This window comes from Limulus polyphemus, unplaced genomic scaffold (assembly GCF_000517525.1).
Source record: "Limulus polyphemus unplaced genomic scaffold, Limulus_polyphemus-2.1.2 Scaffold1796, whole genome shotgun sequence".
Taxonomy (NCBI): Eukaryota; Metazoa; Arthropoda; class Merostomata; order Xiphosura; family Limulidae; genus Limulus; species Limulus polyphemus.
The window spans coordinates 138511-162892 of NW_013667406.1; the positions used below are offsets into that span (position 1 = coordinate 138511).

The 24382-nt window shown below is 34.0% G+C and overlaps 1 protein-coding gene across 2 annotated transcripts in view; it reads right to left on the bottom strand.

Moving 5' to 3' along the window:
* The window catches only part of LOC106464967 (ubiquitin carboxyl-terminal hydrolase 5-like), a 206504-nt gene that overhangs the window by 111333 nt on the left and 70789 nt on the right, over positions 1 to 24382 (bottom strand). For both annotated transcript variants that reach the window (XM_022392775.1, XM_013925142.2), the window contains exon 7: positions 13519 to 13613. In XM_022392775.1, the coding sequence (XP_022248483.1) occupies positions 13519 to 13613 (95 nt within the window). The remainder of the gene's footprint in view (positions 1 to 13518; positions 13614 to 24382) is intronic.

The following is a 24382-nucleotide window of genomic DNA, read 5'->3' on the forward strand; positions in this document are numbered from 1 at the left end:
TCTTATTGCATTTTCAACCTGAATGGCACCTTTTGCAATACACAATGGCTGTCATGATCTCAATAGGCAAGGCTTCCTCAGTTGCTGGTAACAGTGAGTACCATTTATACTTACAACAGCATAAAAAATAATTCATGTTAATCTGTGAATTCATACTGAAAGGTCGAAAATACAAAGTAAGTTGTTGAAGTAACTGTCTAAGCACAACTGTGTGCTGAGGAAAAGAATGAAACGTTTCAAGTATGAATGTAGATGGTGCATTTGCACAAGGAGGTCAGTTGTACTTCTGTTGGTAGAGGGTTATGCTACATGATATGTCACAATGCAGTAGCTCATGAATCATGAGAATTTTAGTTTGGAGTTTTCACAAGGATGATTGCATGCAAATATCTCAGGAAGATTAGCACAATTTCAAGAGGAAAATAGATTTCTATTTATCTAGGTAAGTGATTTTATCAGAATTCACAAATGCATTTGCTGCATCAGGGCAAGCTGAGCCAGTTTTTCCTGAAGTAACTTCACTTAAAGAAGAATCTGTTTGTGATGTGTACTTCATGCCCAAGACAAGGTATGGCAATAATGCTAGATTTGCTACATTTTCTAAGCTGTATATGCCCAGAATAAGTGATTAATCACTGGAAAGGAATAAGATGTGAAATAGATCCAAAATTACTCTACAGCAGAAGTTGAAGAGCAGTAATTATGTTGCTGAGCTGTGGAAAGAAACAATCAAAACACAACCTGTACATAATGGGCCTGATGGGAATAGTTGGAAGCTTGCCCCAGTGGGCAAATTGATGATCAACTAGTTTGATGTTCAAGTCCAGATGATCTGACAGCAGGCACAGAAGAATAAAGTGATGAGGTGGAAGAAATTCAAAGACCTAGCTTGTTCTCAGATGAAGATTAACAGAAAAAATTAATGCACAAGTGTATAAAAAAATTGTTTTAAGGCTAGTCTGAGCATCAAAACACATTTCAATATAAGGCTTTTAAACTTTTTGTCTCATTTTAAGCCAATAACATTCATTAAATTTTATAATTAGGTGATACATAGGAGAAAAAGACTATAATGTGCTATATTTTGTCATGTGTCTTCATTATTTGGGAATAAAAACCTCTATTCCAACAATAAAAATGTAATTGTTAAAAACAAGGCCTTTGTGAGTTACCTTAAGTACTAGCCATGATCTACCAATGTGATAAAACAAATATTCTGATTGTATGATTTAATGATGCAAGAGCATTTCCAAGCAGTTATAACTAATGAGAGCAAGTGATTAAATGATGCACTTACCTTACCATGAGAGCCCAGTATTTGCAATCTGATTAGTGACTTTCCTTTTATGTCAGTGATTTTGTTTCAACAACCATGTGTGGCAAACCTTTTATGATGTCACAGCAAGTGGGTTGGTCAATAACTAAATCTTAGCTTTGAATCAAGTTGGAATCCATGGCTAAAAATGATTAGGTAGAATAGATCCTTGTCTATCTATGTCCATGTAAAATAAATAAAGTGGGGTAAGCAGTAGCTTACAATTTCTGAGAAAGTGACCAGCAGAAGTTCTCATAGTGGAGAACAAGTGATTCAAACATAAAGTTTACAAAACATTTAAGTCACAAACCTGGAAATTTATTTACAGTTTCTTTTGATGTTCTTTTTTGTATTATGTTTGTTTGAAAACTACAAGAATATTCTTTTATGAAAAGTCACCAGATAAAGACATTTAGGGTTAGGGAGTATGGTAAGGTAGAAGTTCTGTTACAGAAAACTATTCAGATGACATAAAAGCTTTTTATATTTGTGTGTATTAGTAAAATTATTGCTACTCAAACAACACATACAAATCCAAGAACTCCTTTGTTACTGAAAACAAACAATAATAATTAGAAAGAGATTGATCTTGACCAAAATAAAGTTCAAATATATTAATGTAGGCCTAGAATATGTGTGAAAGATTGTAAATTGTATACAACACTGATCAAAAGTCTAAAAGTTAATTGAAAAAAAAAACAACACGTGACTAAGTACCTGCTTCAACAGGTAAAGATAGTAACATAAAATTTAAGGACAACAAGGGCCCTACTGGTCCATCTAGGCCACTGAAGAAAATATTAGAATGTGTCAAAATATATGGCAGGTTTTAACAATTTGGCTTTTATGAAATTTTTTTTTTTATTTAAACTTAACTCTGGTGTGTCAGTAAAAATGGTAAAGGTTATTAATGTTGTTTACCCATACATTTTAAGCTCGTCCTTTATGTTGATATTATCACTTGTGAACAAATGAACTTTAACTACAAACTTGTTGAATTTTATCTCTCTGTATATGCATAATCTATCTGTGTTTTGATACAGTATTTGTGTAACACTTTTATTTCATAAAAATAAATTTACTAGTAATTCATATAAATTATGGAATAAAATATTGACTGAAATTGATAAATATAACAGATTTTCAGCATAACTGAAACACAGAAGTATATAAATAAATAGTTCTCACACCTATGGCAGAATGAATTTCCTTGACTTTTCCCAGACATTATTCACGTCTTTCTTAATAAAGCCAAATAGGTTGTATGATAAGTCATAGTTCACTTAAAGGTCATATTGCGAAGTTTGAATATGACAGGTAACCCCATTCTTGTATTATTGACACTGTCAGAAGATGCACAGCACAACAAAGGCAGTTTTATCCATTATTTATAATGGTGCATAATGATCACATTTTCAAATTTTAACTTAAATCACAAAAACACTAGTACATCATAAACAACATAATCCATTTCAGCATTCAAATCACAGAAGACAAATGTTGGTGTTGTAAAATGAATAATTTTTTAACAAGAAAGCTTCTCATATGCTGAATATTTATTAACTTTCTCACTATGGGCTCAGTCCCAGGGACCAATCTCATAACCATTTTGTGCTTCTTATAGTTTTCATACTATAAAATTTAATACAGAATGCAAATCTTTATGAAATAAACATTACAAGGATTTCGTACACAAAATATCAGATTTTTTTTTATTAAGATTATTTTAAGTATTTTAACATTTAATTGAATAAATATAGGCAAGAAATAAAAATTCACCAAAACTGTACAGATTTGTTTATATCTTTCAACTGACAGGTTTACCAAAATAATAAAACTGTTCATTTTCATTTTGACATCTTTCAAATCTTCCCTACACAAATATGCCAACAACATAATATAAACAGGATATTATGCATTCGTTCATTGAGTACTGACCTGGGGATCATTTTATTAATGCATTAAATTGTTGTGATGGAAATAACCTATTTCTAAATAGCAATTTTTGAAGTCTTTTACTTTTGGCCTGTAGTAAAACAGGCCTCTATGATTTGTTTTAGGAAGACAAGATGAAGCCTTATGCTCCATTTAGGCAGGAACCTAGATATTGTTTACATAATCTGTTAGGAATACCTTCATACTCCATCACAGTCAATGCTAAACAGAAAGATCAATGCATATAAAACAATGTTTATGCATAAAATATGCAGACTGATGTGCTAAATGAAACAGTTAACATACATGCAATTTTTGGCACTTATAATAATTTATTTTTTGCCATCAATGTCCTAGAAGCACCACTGAATCAAATGAAAGTTCCCAACGTTTTTCAGTTTTTATGTGTAAAAAATATTGAAATTTCCTGATGCTTCCACACCCAGGATGACAAAACACAAAATTTACTACCATTTCCTAGTCTCCATGACCCATGTTTTTAGTATTAGCTAGCTTTGGACAAAATAAGTCTACTTATTAAATTTTAAAGTGATCATTGCAAAATAAACAGTTGCCTATTCATTCTGTATGCTAAAAGTATTGAAACTATAATTATAAGTAAAAAAATTTTTGGCATAAAGAATTTGTATTTGTTTACATGTAGCAATCAGCCTCATTTTAATGTTATGTGCAAAAGTGAAAAACAAAGCCAGTCATTTGAAAGAAACTAGGACCAAAGTTCAAGATCTCACAGATGTTTTTAATTTGATGATTTGTTGAACTATATGAACATATAAATTTGTGGTGGAAATAGTCCAGTACATCTAATTCAAATTTTATTCTCACTAATAACTAAAATCATTTAACACTATAAACAAGTTTAAATATATATATAAGGAGGAACAAAAAATAAATGTGTGACAAAATACATGTAAATATATGTTTAACTATAGTTCTGCATCCTACATATTCAGTTTAAAAGCTGTTTTCAGTGGAAAACCTAAATCTACGTTTCTAAATTTTGTTATACAAGTTTTTGTTTTAGGTTACAACTGTAGTTAAAACCTTGAATGAGCCTCATATGACAAGTGTGATTTGCCATACAAATTAAAATGCAATAAATGTTGTTAGTTTCAAAATTTGATAGTTTTTTTTGCTATGTATGAACTATAAAACATGAACTTTCATTTTATTTTTCTGAATACTGATACTTACAGATCAAAAAGTTTGCTGCAAGTTATAATTTTCTTAAATGAAAATGTATTTCCAATAGGTTCTTCCTTCTGCTTACAAGATTAGCTTTTCTCGTTTTGTGCTGCCCTCTGTATGCAAACTTTTTCAGAAATGCATGCCATTAGCCTTCATCATTCCACTGTTGGAATCCAACGTTCCAAAACATCTCTCATGCAAATCATCATGCATCACCTCTCAACCAATAGGAGAGCACTACTATCATGTGACTCCCTCTAAGCACCACTACAGAACTATCACTTCAAAGTTTGGCAGAAGATGCAAGCACTATAAGATTGTGTGGAAGATGGGTGGGAAGTGTGAGTGAAGTATTTTCAAATAGGTAAATTATAACTCTCCCTCCACTCACAAGATTATATTGAATCCCACATTGAAATGGAGGAGGGACTGGTGCAAGAGAAGCACAGGCGTATCCCCTGCAAACATACGGGGGATACCCCCACAATGAGATGAACAGATCAGATGATTTGAGGAGGGGCACTGCACCACATCTGAGCCAGGCATCTCTTTGCCATGAACATATATATGATCAGGAGGACCAGACATGCAGGAACATGAAGGGAGTACATCCACATAAGAGAGGATAGTTTAGCAATGTGATCTTAAACAGAAATTAGAATCACTCAATCCCATGATGGAAAGAGGACAAGTGCCCCAGGGTGTAGAGTGGCGTGGGCATAAAGGATCATACTCGGTAAGTCAACAACATCCAAAACCTTACTCGCTGGGTACGGATATCCTCACGAGGGTAGGATGAGGATCATACCGCCTTCACTTCAAGTCCCAGAGTCAGGAAAGAACCTAAAATTCGACCCCAGGAACTCACAAGGTAGTCTAATGTCAGGAATCCTGGAATGAGTCATCTAGAATCCATGGGAAGTCTATCGCATGCACTCAACCCCCACAGCATGAAACCATCCCAAAACGACCCCAGGTCATTAAGAACCTTGTCAAATAATGAGGGAACCCAGAACAAAAGCAGAAACATGCCATGTACACCTTCTGCGACCCACAACACAGAAGACAAGTTGAGAGGGGAAGATGGACATTCCAAAACCTGTGTGAGAACTTATGCAATTGGTTCACTCGATCTTCAAAATCTCACTCGCTGGGTACCAAAATCCACGATTCACACGAGAGTAGGAGGAGGGCACTCAATTGGAGGGGTGAACTGCATTCAGGTATTTCAACTCCACGAATTAGTTACTCATCCGGAGGATCTTATAACTCCCTCTATACCAGCAGAACACCACCATCCTAATCTGAACTGAATGGTTATAGCCATCTTTGTGGAACCCATCCAGCAGGTTGCCTCCATAGTCAACCACCCCAGCGGCTTGGAACTGGTAAGGACTCGCATACTCCACTGGAAGAAAGGGAGAAAAAGTACAGTTGAGAGTCCAGATGGACTGCAACACCCAAGAGAGTGCAATGGGTGATCACAAAACCCTATTTTTAAAAGCATTCCACAACAATTTATTTGATCTAGGCATGGCAGGAATGGGCAGCAATCCCCTTCTGCTTTACCCATACTGTCCATGGGTGGATACGTTCTAGTAATGACATATTATGAAGCAATTATCACAAGGAATTTACACTCTAGTGATCATGTGAAACACCCCATCTCAAGGGTGAGCAACATAGCAATGGAAAAACGTATAAGAATCAACATGGCTTACAATGCAGATTTGATAGCAAGATGTGTGTGAATGTGGAACCCATTCCAAGTACAGACAGAATACCTGGTCAGGTACCATTCACCATAGAGAGGGATCCACAGTGAAGCTGAAGCAGATGCCCCTGAAAGAAAAGAAAGCATTAGTAAGGACTTTCCTCATGTCACAACCATTCCGAAGTCTGTAAAATACCCACAGGTGGCAGACGATACCCCGAGGAAGCAGAAACAGTGATGTGGTGTAGGTATTGGGAGATGAATGTGTGGAGAGACATCAATATGCCTGATCTTGAAATATCATCCAATAGCCAAAGAAGACGAGAGGCGAGGGAGAAGGTAAGGTGATAGATTTGATGTGAGGAAACGTGAAAGAGATCACACTAGGAAGGAGACAAGGAGGTATAGGCCAACTGGATCAAACATCAAAACCAACTGGTCAGGGTAACCAAGGAAAGATCATGGGAAGAGGAAGGTTGAAAAGAAATAAGAAGGCAGGAACGAAGACCCTGGAAAGAAGCAGTGCAAGCAATATAACAACTGAGGACAGAGGAGTCTATTCAGATCAGGATGAGGGTGGAGATGAGATATAGAGGATAGGCAGATAGGGGAAAAGGAGGACTGACCTTCTCGAGGTTTAAGGAAAGAAAAGTACATTCCGGATAAAAATTAAGGTAGGAGGAGTGGTAGAAGGTCCTGATAATGTCAAAGGCAAAAATATCTGACCTACGATGCCTGCAGTCCAGGAAGAAGAGGAAATACGCCTTCAAAGAGAGGTGAAACAGGGAACACGTAGACAGAGGTTCTAATGGAGGCAAAGTGAGGGCATGAAGGACCATGTTAATGTCTCAGTCTGGAAGCAACAGATGCCTCAGTGGTCGACAGAGCTGGAAGGAATGGATCAACGTGGAAAGGACAGGGGAAGCAAAGACCTTGCGGAAATGGGAAAAACAGAAGGTATCGGATATCTCTGCCAAAAACTTCGAAATCAAGGAGACTGAAGAATCCCTCTCAAAGAGCCAGGTGAGAATCTTGGAGATACAGGCAACCATTGGGTGACAAGCCCGGAAACCCTGAGTCAATGCCCAGGAGAGATAGATGTTCCATTTGTGTTGATAGACAGCCAAAGAAGAAAGGTGAATAAAACAGGCTAAATGTGAAGTTATTCTGCAAGAGAAGTAAGAACTCCTCACAAAAGATTTGACAAAAGCCAGAAATGAAAATGGAGGACAGACTGTGCAGGATGGAGCGCCAGTGATTGTGGTTGATGGAGCAGGTCGAGACGGAAGGGAAAAGGATGGACCACCTGCAGTTGAGGAAACCATGGTTGAGTGGGTCAGTAAGGAGCAATCAGGAGGACTGTGCATGGAGTGGCATGGATGAAGGAAACCACCTGATGAAGTAAACAGATGGGAGGGTAAACATAAAGGAACATATAAAACCAATCCTGGCTGAGGCATCGATAGCCAAGGGTTGAGGATGGGGAACTAGGGACCAAAACTGAGGTAAATTGTGATTGAAGGCAGCAGCAAAGGCATCAATATGGGGTGTGCTCAGATGCAGACAGAGCTACCAAAAACAGCAGGATGCAGGGACCACTCCATGGGATAAATGCAATCTGGTCCGGATTGGCTACAAGATTGAAAGCACCTAGTATATGACACGCCATCCAACGAATTTGATGTGTGTGAGCCCAATTAAAAAGATCCATAGTACAAAAACACAAGGATCTGACCTGGTGCCACCTTGGTGATTGATATAAGCCACCATGGAAGAATTGTCAGAATGGATGATAACCAGCCAGCAGCTGGCAAGAGTATGAAAATTATCCAAAGCCTGATGAACAGCCAGGAGTTCAAGAACATTGATGTGAAGAAAACTCTCCTCCAAAGACCAACAACCAAAAACCTCCTGGTGTTCCACCCAGGCACCCCAGCCCTGAAGGGATGCATCTGTGAACAGATGTAAATCTGGCTGCAGAGGAGGAAGCCATACCCCACTGATGTGTGGGCCCTGTTTAAGCACCAATCATCTACAAGGGATATAGAAGTATCAAAGCAATCCTGGGTGAGGTTCCATTGACGAAACCACATATGGGCCCTGCCCAGGGGTATAGGAGGGGTCATGAAGGACCACATTCATAAAAGCAGTAGAACCTTGCAAGATGCAAGTGAGAGAACAGACAGGGCTTTCTGAATGGCCAGCTCAATAGAATGGAGCCAGAGAGGAGAATGTTGGGACCGACTGAGATAGGTGTTGAAGAAAACACCCAAATCGATAAGATATTGGGTAGAACAAAGGAAAGACTTCTCCAATTTGACCAACCACCCCACTTGCACTGCTTTGGCCAAGACCTGGTGAGTGTGACAGGTAAGACATAAAACTGGTACCTTTCCCCCACCCCCCCGATGGACAAACCGAAGATATGGATAGGATTGCTCCACCACAGGATGTGAAGAAAATGCCCACCGAAGAGAAAGGTATATCTCCATGGTAAAGTGAGGAGTGTGAACATACAGATTGAGACGGGATAAATCGAAGACAAGACGCCAGTCCCCAGTCCACTTGAGAACCATAAACAGGTGAGACTAAAACCCCCGTGAACCTAATGGAGCTGGTTCGATAGCCTGTTGTGCGATAAGGTCCTGAACCACCTCTGACAGATATACTTCCCTCCACTCACACTTCCCACCCATTCTCCCCATAATCTTATAGTGCTTGCATTTTCTGCCAAACGTCAAAGTGATAGTTCGGCAGTGGCATGTAAAGGGAGTCACATGCGTCACGTGATAGTAGTTTTCTCCTATTGGTGGAGAGGTGATGCATGATGATTTGCACAAGAGACGTGTTGGAACTTTGAGATGATGAAGGCTTGTGGTATGCGTTTCTGAAAAAGTTTGCATACAGAGGGTAGCACAAAACAAGAAAATCTAATCTTGTGAGTGAAGGGAAAGTACCTTATCAGAATGTAAATTTAACAGTTATACATATAATTCAGCTGTTGAATAGAATGGTAGATGTGCCAATGTTTTAACCAGGCCTCATAGTAGTATTAATCACTTTATATATATTAAAAAAAATTATATCATGTTAATGATATAATAAAATGATCATTCAATAGTTTAATGCATCACATTTATTTGGGTTTGCAGCAGAATTTATAAATGTCTCGAAAACAAATAATCTTATAATTATATAAAAATTTAAATAAATTTAAGAATGTCTTAGAGTTTAATAGGCAAATGCCTTTTTTACTATTTCCTCATAAATACTATGGTTCTTAACTACATATGAGGTGAGAGAGTGCTGGTCTTTTAAAATCTCACATTGAAACTACTTAACCAAAGTGCACAAAACTTGGTTAAAACTTCCTAAATAGTGTCTAGTTATGACATTAAGAAACCCATGTTATTTGCATTAAAAATTATTTTAAAACTCTAGGATAAAAATTGTCTGGTCCCAACTTTTCTCATACAATTTCAGAACTTAAAATATTTTTGTATTACATCAATATTTTTCTCATACATTAAGTGCTCTGGTTGAGGTACAATACTTGTATCTTCCTTCATAAAAAACTGAAGAGAACATATAATTTAACAAGTTTACTATTTCATAATCTTCTGAGATCAGCTCCCCACTATCATTTTTAAGAGGCCCAGTCCCTATCCTAACATTTTGCTTACTCATCATATACCTAAAGAATTTCTTATTGTTTGATTTAACTTTCTTAGCCAACCCTCTTTCATATACAGTTTTTGCCCTTTTAAATTCCTTTTTAACCAACTCTCTTGATTTCCTATAGTCCTCAAAGTCCTTATTATTTCCAGTAAGTTTAAATTTCTTGAATTTATTATGTTTATCCCAAATGTGATCTCTTAATCCTTTACTAAAACAATAAAAGTTTATTCCACTTCATTGCCCTTTCTGTAAGTAATATGCATGTGGTGTATGCATATGAATTTTTCCCTAAATGTTTCCCACATCTGTTCAAGATCCCCATCCCAACTCTTTAGTTCAATCTACAGAAGCAAGATCATGTTTCATTCCATCAAAATTAACTTTCCTGAAATCTGGAGTCAGGGTACTATTCTTTTTCAATTCTACATATTGTCTCATATTCACATTGGATGCTAATATTAAATCTAACATAGCTTCCTCTCTTGTAGGTTCCATCACCAGTTGGTGTATAAAAGTATCCGGAACAATTTCCAAAAACCTCACTGTCAGAAGTTTTCTCAATCAATACCCCTGAAATTAAAATCTCTCATAATAACAACATCTTTTTCAACTACCATTCTGATCTCATTACACAGTTTCTCATTAACTTCCACATTCTAGCCTGGTGATTTATAACAAATTCCAATTACAAGACTTTTCCCTTTAGATCCATTAAGATTAATCCAAACTGACTCAACCTCAGTGCTATTTTCTATAATATGTACTAACTCAACAGGATGCAACTCACTCCTCAGATATAAAGTTACTCCTCCCCCTTTTTTCAGTACTCTATCTCTAGCCCGGTATATCAATAAAAAATTCTCTCATCAAAATTGTTCAAATCCAACCAAGTCTCAGTGACACCCATAATATCAAAATCCTCAGTTTCCACAACTGCTTTGAATTCATCAATTTTATTTCTAATATTCCTAGCATTACAATAGTAATGATTAATCAGAGATTTAAAAATACATTCATGTTTTATGCCTGTTGTAGATGTTTTCCTGTCAATTATATTTACTATTTTACTATTATCATAGCCCTCACCTCTGTCTAGCCCTAGTTTAAATCTACCACTACAGCTGAGTTAATGCCAACTGCCTTGTTTAAGTGTAAGCCATCCATTCCAAAAAGATTAACTTTCCCATTACATTTATCCCACAAATCCAATCAGCCTATTATTGCTCATCCCTAAATATTGATCTAAGCCTGGCATTCAATCCTAGTGACCTACTTAGTATCTCATCCCCACAATTTATTCTTGGCAATATCCTTGACAAAATCAAGCTATGTCCCATTTCCTTAAATGCCATTATAATTCTTTACATCATTAGCCCAAACATGTACCACAAAAACTGCATTGCTAATAGCACTCTTAACTATCTCTCTGGTTCTATTCTGTACCCCTGCTCCTGGATAGCATAAGCATATTCTTTTGCTCCTATTTCCTCCACATACTACTCTATCTACATACCTAATCAGAGAGCCACCTACAACTATAACTTTCCTATCCTTTACACTATCATCCCCTGTGATTCCATCTGTTTCCCTTACCTGCTCCCCCTCATCACTAGCAAGTGCTTGGAACCAGTTGCTTAACCTAAACCCAAGCCCATCCTTGCCCCTAAATGGAATATTTTCCAAGATGTTAGCCCTATTTCCTTTCTTCGCTCCCTTGAAATTCTGTTTATCAACTGTACCCTTTGCATTCAGAAGCTCTTCATCAAGCCCTGCCACCACTTCAAGCAATTTACATTTCTCCCTTTCCACTGCTGCAACTCAAACCAAAAAACCCTCCAACTTCTCTGCAAATAAATTGTATATCCTGGCTACTAGCCTCCCTAAATGTACACTTTAACCCAGAGTTTATAAATAAAACACTGTCCTGGCATGTATCACACTTTATCATCTGAGAACCCTTAGTAGCCAGACTATTTTTAACCATAGCTGATAATTATATTGATTGTGATTTTAATTGTAATGAAGTTAAGATTATATTTAACATACTATTACTAGTATTACTGTTAGTACTAATGTGTAACAAGTTCGATCTAACTTCACAAGCTTACTATATTAAATATTCAACACTAATCTCTATATATATAAATAATAATATATGTTATAAATATTATAAGCATACTCCCATCTTTAACCAAAAATCTTACTTGAAAAATTTAACATTAAGCCTAATAATAATAGTAAATGAGTAACTATGTGTAATTGTAATCCAATTTAAAGTCAATATAAATACAATTTTTACTTTAAGATATCTATTACTAAACAACTTTCAAATGATAACTATTAAATTTTATTGAAAACAAATGCCTTGTCGGTTAAAAACAAAAAAAAACAAACTTGTTGCTAAAATTAAATTTTAAGTCTAATGTTAATCTAAACTACTAACACTAATTCCAATACCCCCGCCCACTTCCAACGAAGGTAATTTTATTTTGGAGTAGAAATATTTAAACTTTTCCCCTATGCAGATAAAACAGCTCAATACATGTGGTCTCTGTACATGTCTTGCTTGTTTTCTAGCTCAAACAGTTTGAAATCAGTAATTTTTGAAGTTGGTGGTGTCAAGAGCTATAAAATTCAACTAACTTAAGTTTTTGTTTCACAATTTTAAAACTTCTAAAGCTAACAGTCATAAATATATTGTCTGAAAGATGGGATTATTTTCTTTCTTACAGTCCATGTGCCATAAAATTCCAATTCTTCATTGCATAAGTTTTAATTAACCGAGATTTTAAATCCAACAACAGAAATCTCTTTTGATCATGTTCCTTTAAATAACCTAGCTCTATCGTGGCTTATTTATTTTGTTGAAGTAATTAGTTTGCTTTTTACTTTACAAAATTACCATTGGTGTTTTGAATCTATAGAGTGCTATCATGAACTTTGCCCCAGTAGGTGCTTAGATCAGCAAAAGATAATTTTTAAACAGCTTCTAGTATTTTCTAAAATGAGTACATAGGTAAAATTTGTGAATAAAGTATAGTGTATACTATAATACTTGGGTTAGTTTTAAAGATATACAAGATATATACCATGTCACGGAGTAGTTTTTATTTCTTTATAAATTGCAAATTGACCAAAACATGTAAATTTTTGAAGTGTTTGTATTTCAGATATAGATGCATTCACAAGTGATTTCATTCTATAAATGCAGACGATGCCATGTGAACACTTGAAAAATTATGTTTTAACAATTATTTATGTTTTTTCTATTATTCCAGTTTTTAGTAAATAGTTTTTAAACAGAAACTCTGGAACCTTCTTATCAATATATTTTTAGAGCATTACATAATGCTAAAATATTAATAATATTTTTCAGTAAAAAATTGTTGAAATAAAAGAAAGAAAAACTATATTGTTTTAGTTAAATTTTGATAGTTGAGTTGCTTGTGTGCACTTGAAGTGCCTGGTCAAGAAAAGGTTAATTCTAATTTCTTATTTAATGAAAATAAACTATTTTCAAATTTTGCCAAAATTTCAAAATCAGGAATGGCATTAAGTTGCTCAGTGTTTGAAACATAAGCAGTTGGTGCAAGCAACCACCTGCTTCTCATTAACTTAAAATAATATATCTAAATTGAAACACACAATAAAATATAGTTCCTAATACCTTTTCCATTTGAGTTACGTTAATTCCAAAATGAGCTAGATGCTTAGCTAGGTTGGGATCTTCAACCATGTCATCTTCATCATATGAGAAAACATCTATAAAATGAACAAGCAGACTATTTTACTAGCATACTTATTGTTGTTTGACAAGCAAATAAAAATAAGTGATATACAGATTAAGAAACTTATAATTTTTTTTTACTGTATTATCAAAAAAAATGAAAAGTACATAAAATCAAGCAAATTCACTTAAAAAATTTTCAATCAAAATATGTGTGATACTATGTAGTATTTTTTCATCCAGTATTTCCTTTCCATTTGGTCAACTGATCATAAATTACATGTTTGATAAAAAATAGCTTTTCTAACAATACACTTAATTTTCATGACTTATCAAACAAAGAACCACATGATAATTGTAAAAGTTAATCCTATACACTGCTTGAAAGTATTTATTCATGTTTATTTCTTAAGAGAGCACACTATCTAGACCTTCTATAACAATTTATTCACCTTATAATGAAATTATATTCAGGTTATAAAACAAGATGAAATTAGTAATCTTTTGTACTGTTTTATACTATATTTTTAATGTTGTGAATTTGATTTTTGTTTATTACAGGTCACGTGACACAATACCAAGAAAAATCTGGAAATTTTATGCAGCACATGGAAACGAGTGTACAATTTAAATATGAGACTCTGTGAAGAATTTAGTACTGAGAATTATTAAATTTATTATCATGAAAATTCTGCAACTAAGTTTTTTTGCAAGTTAGACATATGTAAAAGTAGTGTTGCAGCCCATATTGAAACACAATGGTCTATCTGTGCTCTGCCCACCACGGGTATCGAAACTCGGTTTCTAGAATTGTAAGTCCACAGACATACTGCTGTGCCACTGGGGGCACATTGTTTATGAACTTAGGCCTATAATTTGTGTCAGTAACTGTAGTCTGTAGCAAATGTTATAAAAGAAATAAATTAATTCATTATCATTAATTCTATTAAATAATCCAAAAGTTGGTTGACTGGTTAGTGTTGCTAAGCATAAAGCTACACAATAGGATATCTGTGCTCTATCCACCACAAGTATCAAAACCTGATTTTTAGTAAGTGGGAGGCATACTCCTAAAGAATCCATCCAATGACGGAATACATTAGAACACTCGTGCCAGAAGTGGGTTTATTTTGGTGAAAATAAAATAGAACTTTGACTAAATCTCAAAACGACAACCTGATCACAAACTGAGATCAAAACTTTGCTAAAGATGATAAAAAAGTAAAATGTCAAGAAGGACACAGAAAAGGAATGATAAGAAAGAGAGACAAAGTAAAATTCTGGGAATCTAAAAAAAAATAGATTTGAGACATGTATTTAAGAGAGGTATTAAAAGAGAGAGATGTAAAAGTGTTTAATGAAAAATTTAGAACAAATATAAATCTGTATACAGACAACATCTACAAAACTGTTGGGGATATATAAAGGGATTACAACAAGAAGTTTGAAGAACAGAAAGAAATCAACGAGGGAATACAAAATTTACTATTAAATATAGAATATGAAAACCTATTTGGTCTACACCTGTTGCCAGCAGCGGATTAAGAGTGGCTTGGGCCTTGAGTGGCAAGAGAAGAAAAGGCCCTGCCTTCCCATCATAGATATATTGATCCCTAGCGAACTGAGTCAACTTCAATGTCAAAATTATATTGTTAAGCATATACATGTGAGAACATTTTAATGGTATACATAGCATTGTAATACTGGAAACAATACAGATAAACCAAAAACATGTTCAAACACATTTTATTCACTCATGAATGATCATAAAGACAACTTGATTAGAACCTGCATGTACCTATATAAAGCTAGAATTGTCTTCTTATGGCTTTATTATAACTGAACTCATCAATGAGTTTCAAAAAGTACAGCTTTCAAAACATGTCACATTCTATGTTCATAACAGACAGACTGTTTGGTCAGCTTTGTCCTATTCTGTTCCCGAGCTCACTTTTTATTTATTTCAAGTTCAAAAATGATCGCTGCAGTTTGATACCATCATGGATAAGTATATTCTCGGCACTATTTCAGAATTAGGAAATGCTTGGATAAGAGTATGCCTATGGAGAAAGAGGAACATTCTGAACTCAACTGATTCTGTTGGTTCAGATTGTGTGAATGAATGTCGAAGTTCTGAAGTTGCCAATGTGGAAAACTGGATCAATTCATTTACTATCTTAGTTTCAACATCATTTGGAAAAGAACGGACAAGACATTTTGTGGCTTTGCTGATTTCTTGATACGAAGGGGATGATAATTTGGAAAATAATCCAAATTTGGTGCAACATCCTTATATGCATCAAGATGGTATTTCAATGCAGTGATAAGCTGGTCAACCAAAATGAAAAATACTCCAGTTATGAATTTATCCTTGGATGATAGTATGGTATTTTCTGCATCTCCATCACCATGGCAACAGTTGCACACCCAGATATTCTTCTGAACTGAACTATACTCACATACTTCAGCACCCCGGTCTTTGAATTTTTCAAACCTTGTTCTCTGATCAACCTTTTAAGTTTGTTAAGGATAGATTAGGTAAAATGAATAAAAATAATAATATAATAGAAATTTTTATGAGGTACACTTGTAAGTGTAATTCGAAAACATAACATGGGCTGCATACTTGTCAGTGATTTATGACTTATAATGGTCTCAATAGTGGTTGAAATTTAGTTAGGAGGTTTTAAAAATTATACAACTGAAATCTGAGACTTTGAGATGAAGAAAAGTATTTCTAATCTTAATATAAGTATTACTTTGCACTCAGACTAGTAAAAAAAGGAATATATATTTCATGGACAAATCTTTAGTAAAGATATTTCATTTAAAAAACTCATTTTTTGTGTACAGATGACTTGTAATGTTTAGTAAACATCTGCCATATTTTGTGGAGATAAATACACTGCATTAAAGTTATAGTGTTAAAACTATATATTAGCACAAAATAGTCACTTGGTTGGTCCCTGGGACTCAGCTCGTATTGAGAGTTAACATAACAAGATATTTATAAATTTCATCCAAATTAACAATTTTTGTTTCTATATGGGCCCCCCCTTAGACCATGTGCCTATGGTGATCACCCAAACTGCCCAAGCCTTAATCTGTCACTGCCTGTTAGTACAACTGCTGTGCCAATTATGATTGCAATACCTTCCTAGACTACTTTAACCAGGATACTTCTAGAATTTAGCTCACCGGTTTATCATCACCCAACTGAAAAACAAACAATGGCAGAAAAGTACCAGGGAAAGCAGGTGTTAGGCTTAGTTCAATATAATTTCCAGATTGAACAGGTAGAAAAGTCAACAAAATTCTATTTGTCTTACTGACCAGCTTTAACAATATTAAGCAACCTTCCAGCAGTGAACTGTAACAACTTATCCAACAGGTCTGGAGTGATACACTATAAAAAGAAGTAACTTAAACAGAGATTCAGAGCAGGGTATGGATGAAGGAAGAGATCTTAGCCAAACTTTCAGAAGATATGAAAAAAGATGCCCAATTTTCTTACCTGGATGCTCCTTGTGAGATAATGGATTCATTGGAAAGTGACCAATTTACAGATGTCATAACAAATGAGGATTTGTGAATTAGAAAGAAGCAAAGTCAGTGCACATCTCTGAAAAAACCTTCCAAATTAGTGATGGAATTTGAATACCTTACTCACAGATTAACAACTAGACACATCATCTAAAGGTTACCAGATCATAAGATCAAGTAGTATTAAAACATCAAGTCTTCCTGATAATAGTACAGAAGAACTGAAAGTGTTAGTTAGAAAACTACTCAAAAAATGAAGAAAATAAAACACAAGATAACAGATGTTTCATGTATAAGTTGAAAGGACATATTACCAGGAACTGCAGATAAGCCTGTACGGAATAACCACTTCACCCAAAAGATGCCAGTAAAAGTGAACTGTTATAAATGTGGAAATCATGGTTATTACAGCCAAGAAAATGAAGAATCAACAGATGTTAATACACCAAAGAGTCAATACCCTAATGATAAGTCTTTGAGCCCATCCAGTTCCAAGAAGCAACAAAAAGGTAACTAGACATCAGGAAACAAAAATAAGCTAAATTTATGGAGCAAACTTCAACTGAGAATGCTCCATCTGCCCCATATGAGATAAGTTCATTATTTAAAAACACCAGTCCACAATCAGTGGATTTATTGATAGGAAACCTTGCAATATGTTGATCAACAATGGTTCTACATCTATAATTGTTCATCTTGATTTGGTAATGATGCAAACAACAGGTGGACAAAAGTTCCAGCAAAAGAATAGTTGGAAGTTATCCTTGTAGGAAGCTTCTCTACACATCTTGACATGTGGGTAATTGACATTGAGGAAAAGGATAGGTAAATAACTAAATCAGACACATACTAATATGTATACCAAGAGTATACATTTTGTGAGGTTTTTAGGCAACTTGATGGTTACCCCATGCCACAACGTGGAAGATTTAGGATGTCCATCAGTACAGAAAAAACAAATATACTGCATGTGTAAGGTTCATTCAATGTGAGATCTAATCATCATTGTTGCACATGGAAAGTTAATAGACTGTTCTGTTGGTTGCAAACATCACCCACTAGTAACTTTTGCATTGAGGAATTCTAAAGGTTCCCACTACAAAAGACAACTATCCATTGTATATAAGTGTAGTATGTTTACATGTTATTGTGCTATTATATACTGTTATGTCAATATACATTATTTGTTTATAGAATATTTGGTTCAAGCACTTCATAAAATGTGGAAAAATATTTGGAATTAAGAATTATGATGAGGTGTACGTTCCAATGATGATGTATTCTAAGAGACATATATTAGTCCATTACTGAAATTTAAGGAAGTATAAATATTATATTATGAATTGGAAACTGAATTTGTTGTAATAGGATTAGTAAAAACTAATACACAAATTAAAAAGGTCATATAAATTATTACAGATGTTAGTGATAAAGAATTATCTGTAAACCTTTCTGGATATCAATGTTCAAATACATACACAGAAGTCAGGTATTCAAAAACTTTCCATTCAAAACATATTTTTAAAGTAAAAGGAATGAATCAGGTGTATAGAAGAATAAGGTTCAAGAGAAATATTTTATCAACCATTAATACACTTATCAAACATAATATGGAAAGAAGCACCATCCTTATTAAACATAATAAGTTTTTTTTAGCAAGAGTAATGCCTTCACAAAATGAGATATTAATACAGTTAGTCATGACACAGACAGATCAATGGCTGCAGAATTAGTTGTAAACAAACTGAACTTATAAGGAAAGAAAACAGACAGTCCTGGAATGCAAGATTCTAACAAATGTTCATTACAAAGCCAGACTTTTAGTTGAGAGTACTTGTAACTACCATAACAGTCCTTCTTATCTCAGTAAACAGGCATTACTTAATTCATTTGATATGATATTTATAAAATTAAGACATGAAGTCTGGAAGTATGAAATAAATATATGTATAAGAAATATAATGTATAATGTCACATGACTGAATATTGCTTCACAGTCTAATATAGGTATCTTGGTACTCTGGAGTGTTGACTTAAGCTGGGGCTGTTTTGTTCAATTAAAATAGCTTCTTTTATTTTGCTTTTATTGATGTTAGGTTCTTTGTTTAAAATTACAGTGTTTTGTATGGATATACTATGGCTTTTTGAGTTGCAATGGAGGTAAACATGGGTGGGTTTTTTATTATGTTCAGTGAATCTGGTTTCCAATTTTCTACCTGTAACATTCTGGACAGTTATTGCATGCTATTTTATAAATGACATTGGAATTGTGTGATTCTATGTAATTTTTATTTAATAACGATTTTAGTTTAGTGCCAGGTTTTTAAGTGAATTTGACATCAACAGGAATTTTATGTTTGTTGGCAAGTTTTCTCTAAGTGTTGATTATTTTTGAGTTGATGTCAGAGAAAAATGGTAAATTACAGTGTAATGTTTTTGTATGGTGTATTAGTGTCAATTCTGTTTGTGAGTTGAGTTTTTAGTACTGGTGGTTGTGTGGAAATGTTTCGACAATTTTTAGTGGAAATTTGTTGGTGTGGATGAAGTAATGCTTTATAGAGTTGATTTCTTCATCTATGTACTCAGTTGGGCATTCTAAAAGCTATGTGTATAAGATTTTTAAGTATACTAAATTTTTTAGTTGGATTCATGGGCAGAATTCCAGGAGACAGAGAGGCCTGTGTGAGTGATTTTTGGTGAATTTTGGACATAGTTTTCATTTTTGTGTATCTTTTCTAAAAGGTAGTAATGAAAGCATGGGTCAAGCCCACAAATGACTATGCAAGCATCTGCATTGTGAATAAACGTTATATGAGACAGATGGGAATAATTTTCTGCATTCTTAAAAGAATAGTGACATGCAACACTTTTTCATGTTCACAAAATTTCTCTGCCCATCATGTTTCATTGTTCCTTGTCCAAGATAATGGAAGAGAGCAGAGTCTGTTTCATAAGAAAATATAAAATATAAATATAACTGTAAGTCTAATACCTGCAAATATACTTTATATATTATGACTAACTGAAAAGCAGGTGATAAAAATATTCAATTTCAAGGCATCAAAACTCTCAGCAAGTTAGACCTAACATACCACTGGTTCTATGTCAATAGTAATCCCCACTCAAGGGAGTCTGGAGATTTTTCGGATCAGCTTCACTTAGGTGTCTCTTTAAAACAATATTACTAATGTAGAACCAGCAACATATTAAACCTAACTTTCTGAGTGCACTAGTGCCGCTAAATCATTCTAATTGGGGCAGTTGGCTCATTGGCATATCAAGCATTTCTTTGTATGCTACATTGTTAGTAAAATGTATTTTTTCTGGATGAAACTTTTTTTATGCTTACATTAGGAAATAAGTCCAAGATACCTGCATGCATTATTCTCATTATTGGTTTAATGTTTTATGTACCTGGATAGGCATTTGTCTGGTTTCCAACTTGGAGGCTGTGCAGCAGTAGCTGTAGCAAAAACTGGTGCATGGAAGTACTTTTGCCAAGAATCAGATTTAATGTGGCTTTTAAAAGCCAATTCATCCATGTTTCCATTATCAAATTTTGTTGTTCATTCTTTGCATTGCCTATGGTTAGTATTCTGCAGGGGTTCTAGCAGCCAATTAACATAAATGTTAATATCCAGTTATGCTGACTTGAATTTGCACTTCACTGGCATACGTTGACTAGTACTTGAGCTATTGAAAAACACTTTCAAGAACACACAAAAAATAAAGGCACTGACACAAGACATTAAAATAAATTCAAAACTATTGTATGTTATTGTACAAAGCACTAACAAGTTCTTCGTCATTTATAGAACTCTAAGTATACCTCAACTTTTCCCAGCTTCAGTTTAATAAGAAATGATAAAGCCTTGCATCTTTATTCCAAATGTTGTGCTTTGGTTGGGACTAAAAACACCTCTAGTGTTTAACCAAATCCAAATACTTCTTGAAAACTTGCTAACAAGTCCACTTGTACCTAACTGGCTATTGAACATACATCTCAATACTTGGCCATGCCAACCAAGCTAAGATTTACACTTATATTGTTACTGAGACCACTCTCATCTTGTTGCACACACATTAAGAATGTCGTACATCTCCTGGTTTTCCACAAAATTGCATTACTTTTAAACATTTTCTCAGTTTATTGCTGCAAATCCACATAAGAAATGATTGGAAACCCTGTAGGCCAATAAAACCTTTATATTTCAACATGATATTCAGCCTGTAAGATTTCTTGTATGATAATATATATCCACATTTAAAGAAATAATTAAATAGTTTATTTGTAGACAAGGGTGCCATCACTCATCTCAGAATATGATGCTTACAAGTGAATTCTTGAACCAGTTTTTTAAGAATTTTATTCATTTTAGATCTGAAAGCATATCTAATAAGAATATGAAGAGACAAAGTAATATTAATAACATACATTACAATACTGTATTTACAGTCTTAATTGTCTATTAACTCTTTCAGCACAGGCTCAGTACCTGGAACTGACCTCGTAACCATTTTGTGCTTATTATAGTTTTCTTGCTATAACTTTTAAATTAGTAAGCACATGTTCACAAAATTTGGCAGATTATCAGTAAACATTACAAGGCTTTCATACACAAAATATCAGCTTTTTTTTATTAAGTCTTAAGGTTTGTTAAGCAGTGTTTTTGTCGTGCCTTCTTTCTTTTCACATGTTGCCTATCCAACATGCAAAGTAATTTTCATTTTAAGATTAAAAATACTTTTATGTGTCAGAAAATTTTCAAGTTTCCCATGCAAAATCTTTATAATGTCCAGATAGTTATCAAACGTTTCTTAAGAAAACACTATATTTTATCTGTTATTTTCATTAACGAATCTCTGTACGGGTTTGGTCCACTTGACCAATCTCATAACCACCATAAAAAATTAGGAAATAAATATAAATTGCCTGTTTCATTCTAGAATGACTACAGATTATAACATGAAAACAATAGTGTTTAGCCTAATAGCTTAAATGTCATAACATTATACATTTATATACATTTATTATTCTTATTACATTGACCTTTTAGCCATGCCTGGCTAACATTAACAATACAGAAGTTATAATGATGTGTAACCACCATAAAAAAGTTAAGACTAAATAGCTTATAATATACAAGTTTTATAATATAAAACTTAACTTTAGTCTTCACAAAGTGACCTATCTCGGTTGTGTTTTAGTTGACTAGTATTTTGTAAAATACAGTCACATTTCAAATATTATACATAATATATGTATATACATTATTACTATTTACAAACAAGTTCTTAAACTTATATTTCTTAAAACACAGAACAGTAAATAAAGTTAAGCAAACAAGTATTTATTCTAGTTATGACCTTTGTACTCGTTTGCTGCTTGCTGTAGGTTGCTAAGCCTTATAGAATTTCACATATGGAAGTTGTGAAATGAAATAATTTTTTTAAGTTTTATATATACATTTGAAATAACCAAAAACTCATAGCTTACTATATCAATACCATAGAATTCCAATATAATTTATCAAGCTTAATAATTAAGCTGTATTTGGGTCTAAAAAAATATGGAATTTCGAGCAAACTAAAGACTCACCTTACCACTTGAAGATTTGTATCAAAAGAATGAGGTGACATCGCAATACTTGAAAATGGCTGATAAAGTCACTAGGGGGACATTCTGAGCTCTTGATTAGTTATTCACACGTCATAGACAAAAGTAAGTGTATATAAGGGGCTGATTCCAAAAATGGAAAGAGGAGAGCAGGGCCACTGAGTTTGATTCAGTACATGAGTGATATCTCAGCGAATAGAAAAGATAGAAGGTTCTTATTTTATATTCTAGATTGGGTAATTTGGGTTCCTAATTCATATAAAACTATAGACTTTGTATTTTGACATCACAAACATCTAATTTGAACCAGTGCTGCATTCATCATACCACACGACAAACAAAAATCGATGTTTAGGTGTGTTTTTATAATATTTACATTTAAATTAATAATTAAATAATGTATAATACTAAAATTTTAATTATAATCTACAGTTTGATACCAAACTTATTGACATAAATTAATAAAATAGTAGTTGAATAAAACTTTGAATGCAAGTCAACAAATGCAATGACATGGCCTTTGACCCACAACCTGTGTGGAAAGGGTTAAAAGCAGAAGATTGTCCCAAAATATTTACTAACGGGTTCCAAATTATAAGACCTACATTGATCATTGCATGAATAATGGGTGACCTAATTAAACAGAAGCTGACAGGGTATCTTTGATGGGAAATATTTTAACTTTCCATGCACAGCAGTTAGGTTTATGACACTCACTCTATTACGTTCTTGTCATATGGACTTGCATTTCTCTCTTTTTATATTACCAAATTTGAGACAATAATTGACGAAGAACTCAGGATAGAAAAGTAATTTTTTATTATGTGTTTACACTGAAAACAGAATTAAGAAAATTCTGAAACATGTTCTTCATCTTGTCGACAATTTTATGATTTTTAGGTTTATGGCAAATATGCCTTGAGCTTTTCTTTGATAGATTGTATAGGCAGAGTGTTCATGTTGTAAATTGCCTGTTATAAAAAGCACAAGTGTAGAGGAAGACATTTCCAAAGTCTTCCGTCTTCAGCTTATGTTATGCTAACAACATGTGCCACCTGTTTGCTTACAGATGAAGGTATATAGTTCATAGCCTGTTACTGATCAGTGTTGTCAAATCAATATATTTTCCATTTTAATGAGTCACATTTCCTAAAGTCATTTCTTGTGAAACTGACTTAAACATAATAACACAACTTGTTGATAATAAAAATAGTGGATGTAGGAATGAAAAGGTTAGACTTTTGAAGGACTTTTATAGAACCTCCTGAGAAAATTATTTATTTTCCAGGATTTACATGACTGAAACTTGTTTTACAAAATTCTATGACTTTCCAAGGTTTCATGACCTGTGCAAACCCAGATTACAGACTGGCAATCACACAACACCTTGCATACAATAAGTATTATAATAACTGGCCATGCAAGCTACATTATGGTGTGGAGTGCTTTTTTAAAGCAATACTTAAAAAAATGTGTTTTCAAAGAAAGTGTTGGTTAGTTGGTTTATAATGGTATAAATATCTAGATCATTATATGCGAGTGTGTTGTGTATAAACAGGACATTGAACAGTTATACTACAACAGTGGTTCCCAACCAGTGGGCCGCGGACCGGTGCCGGTCCGTAGACCAATTGGTACTGGGCC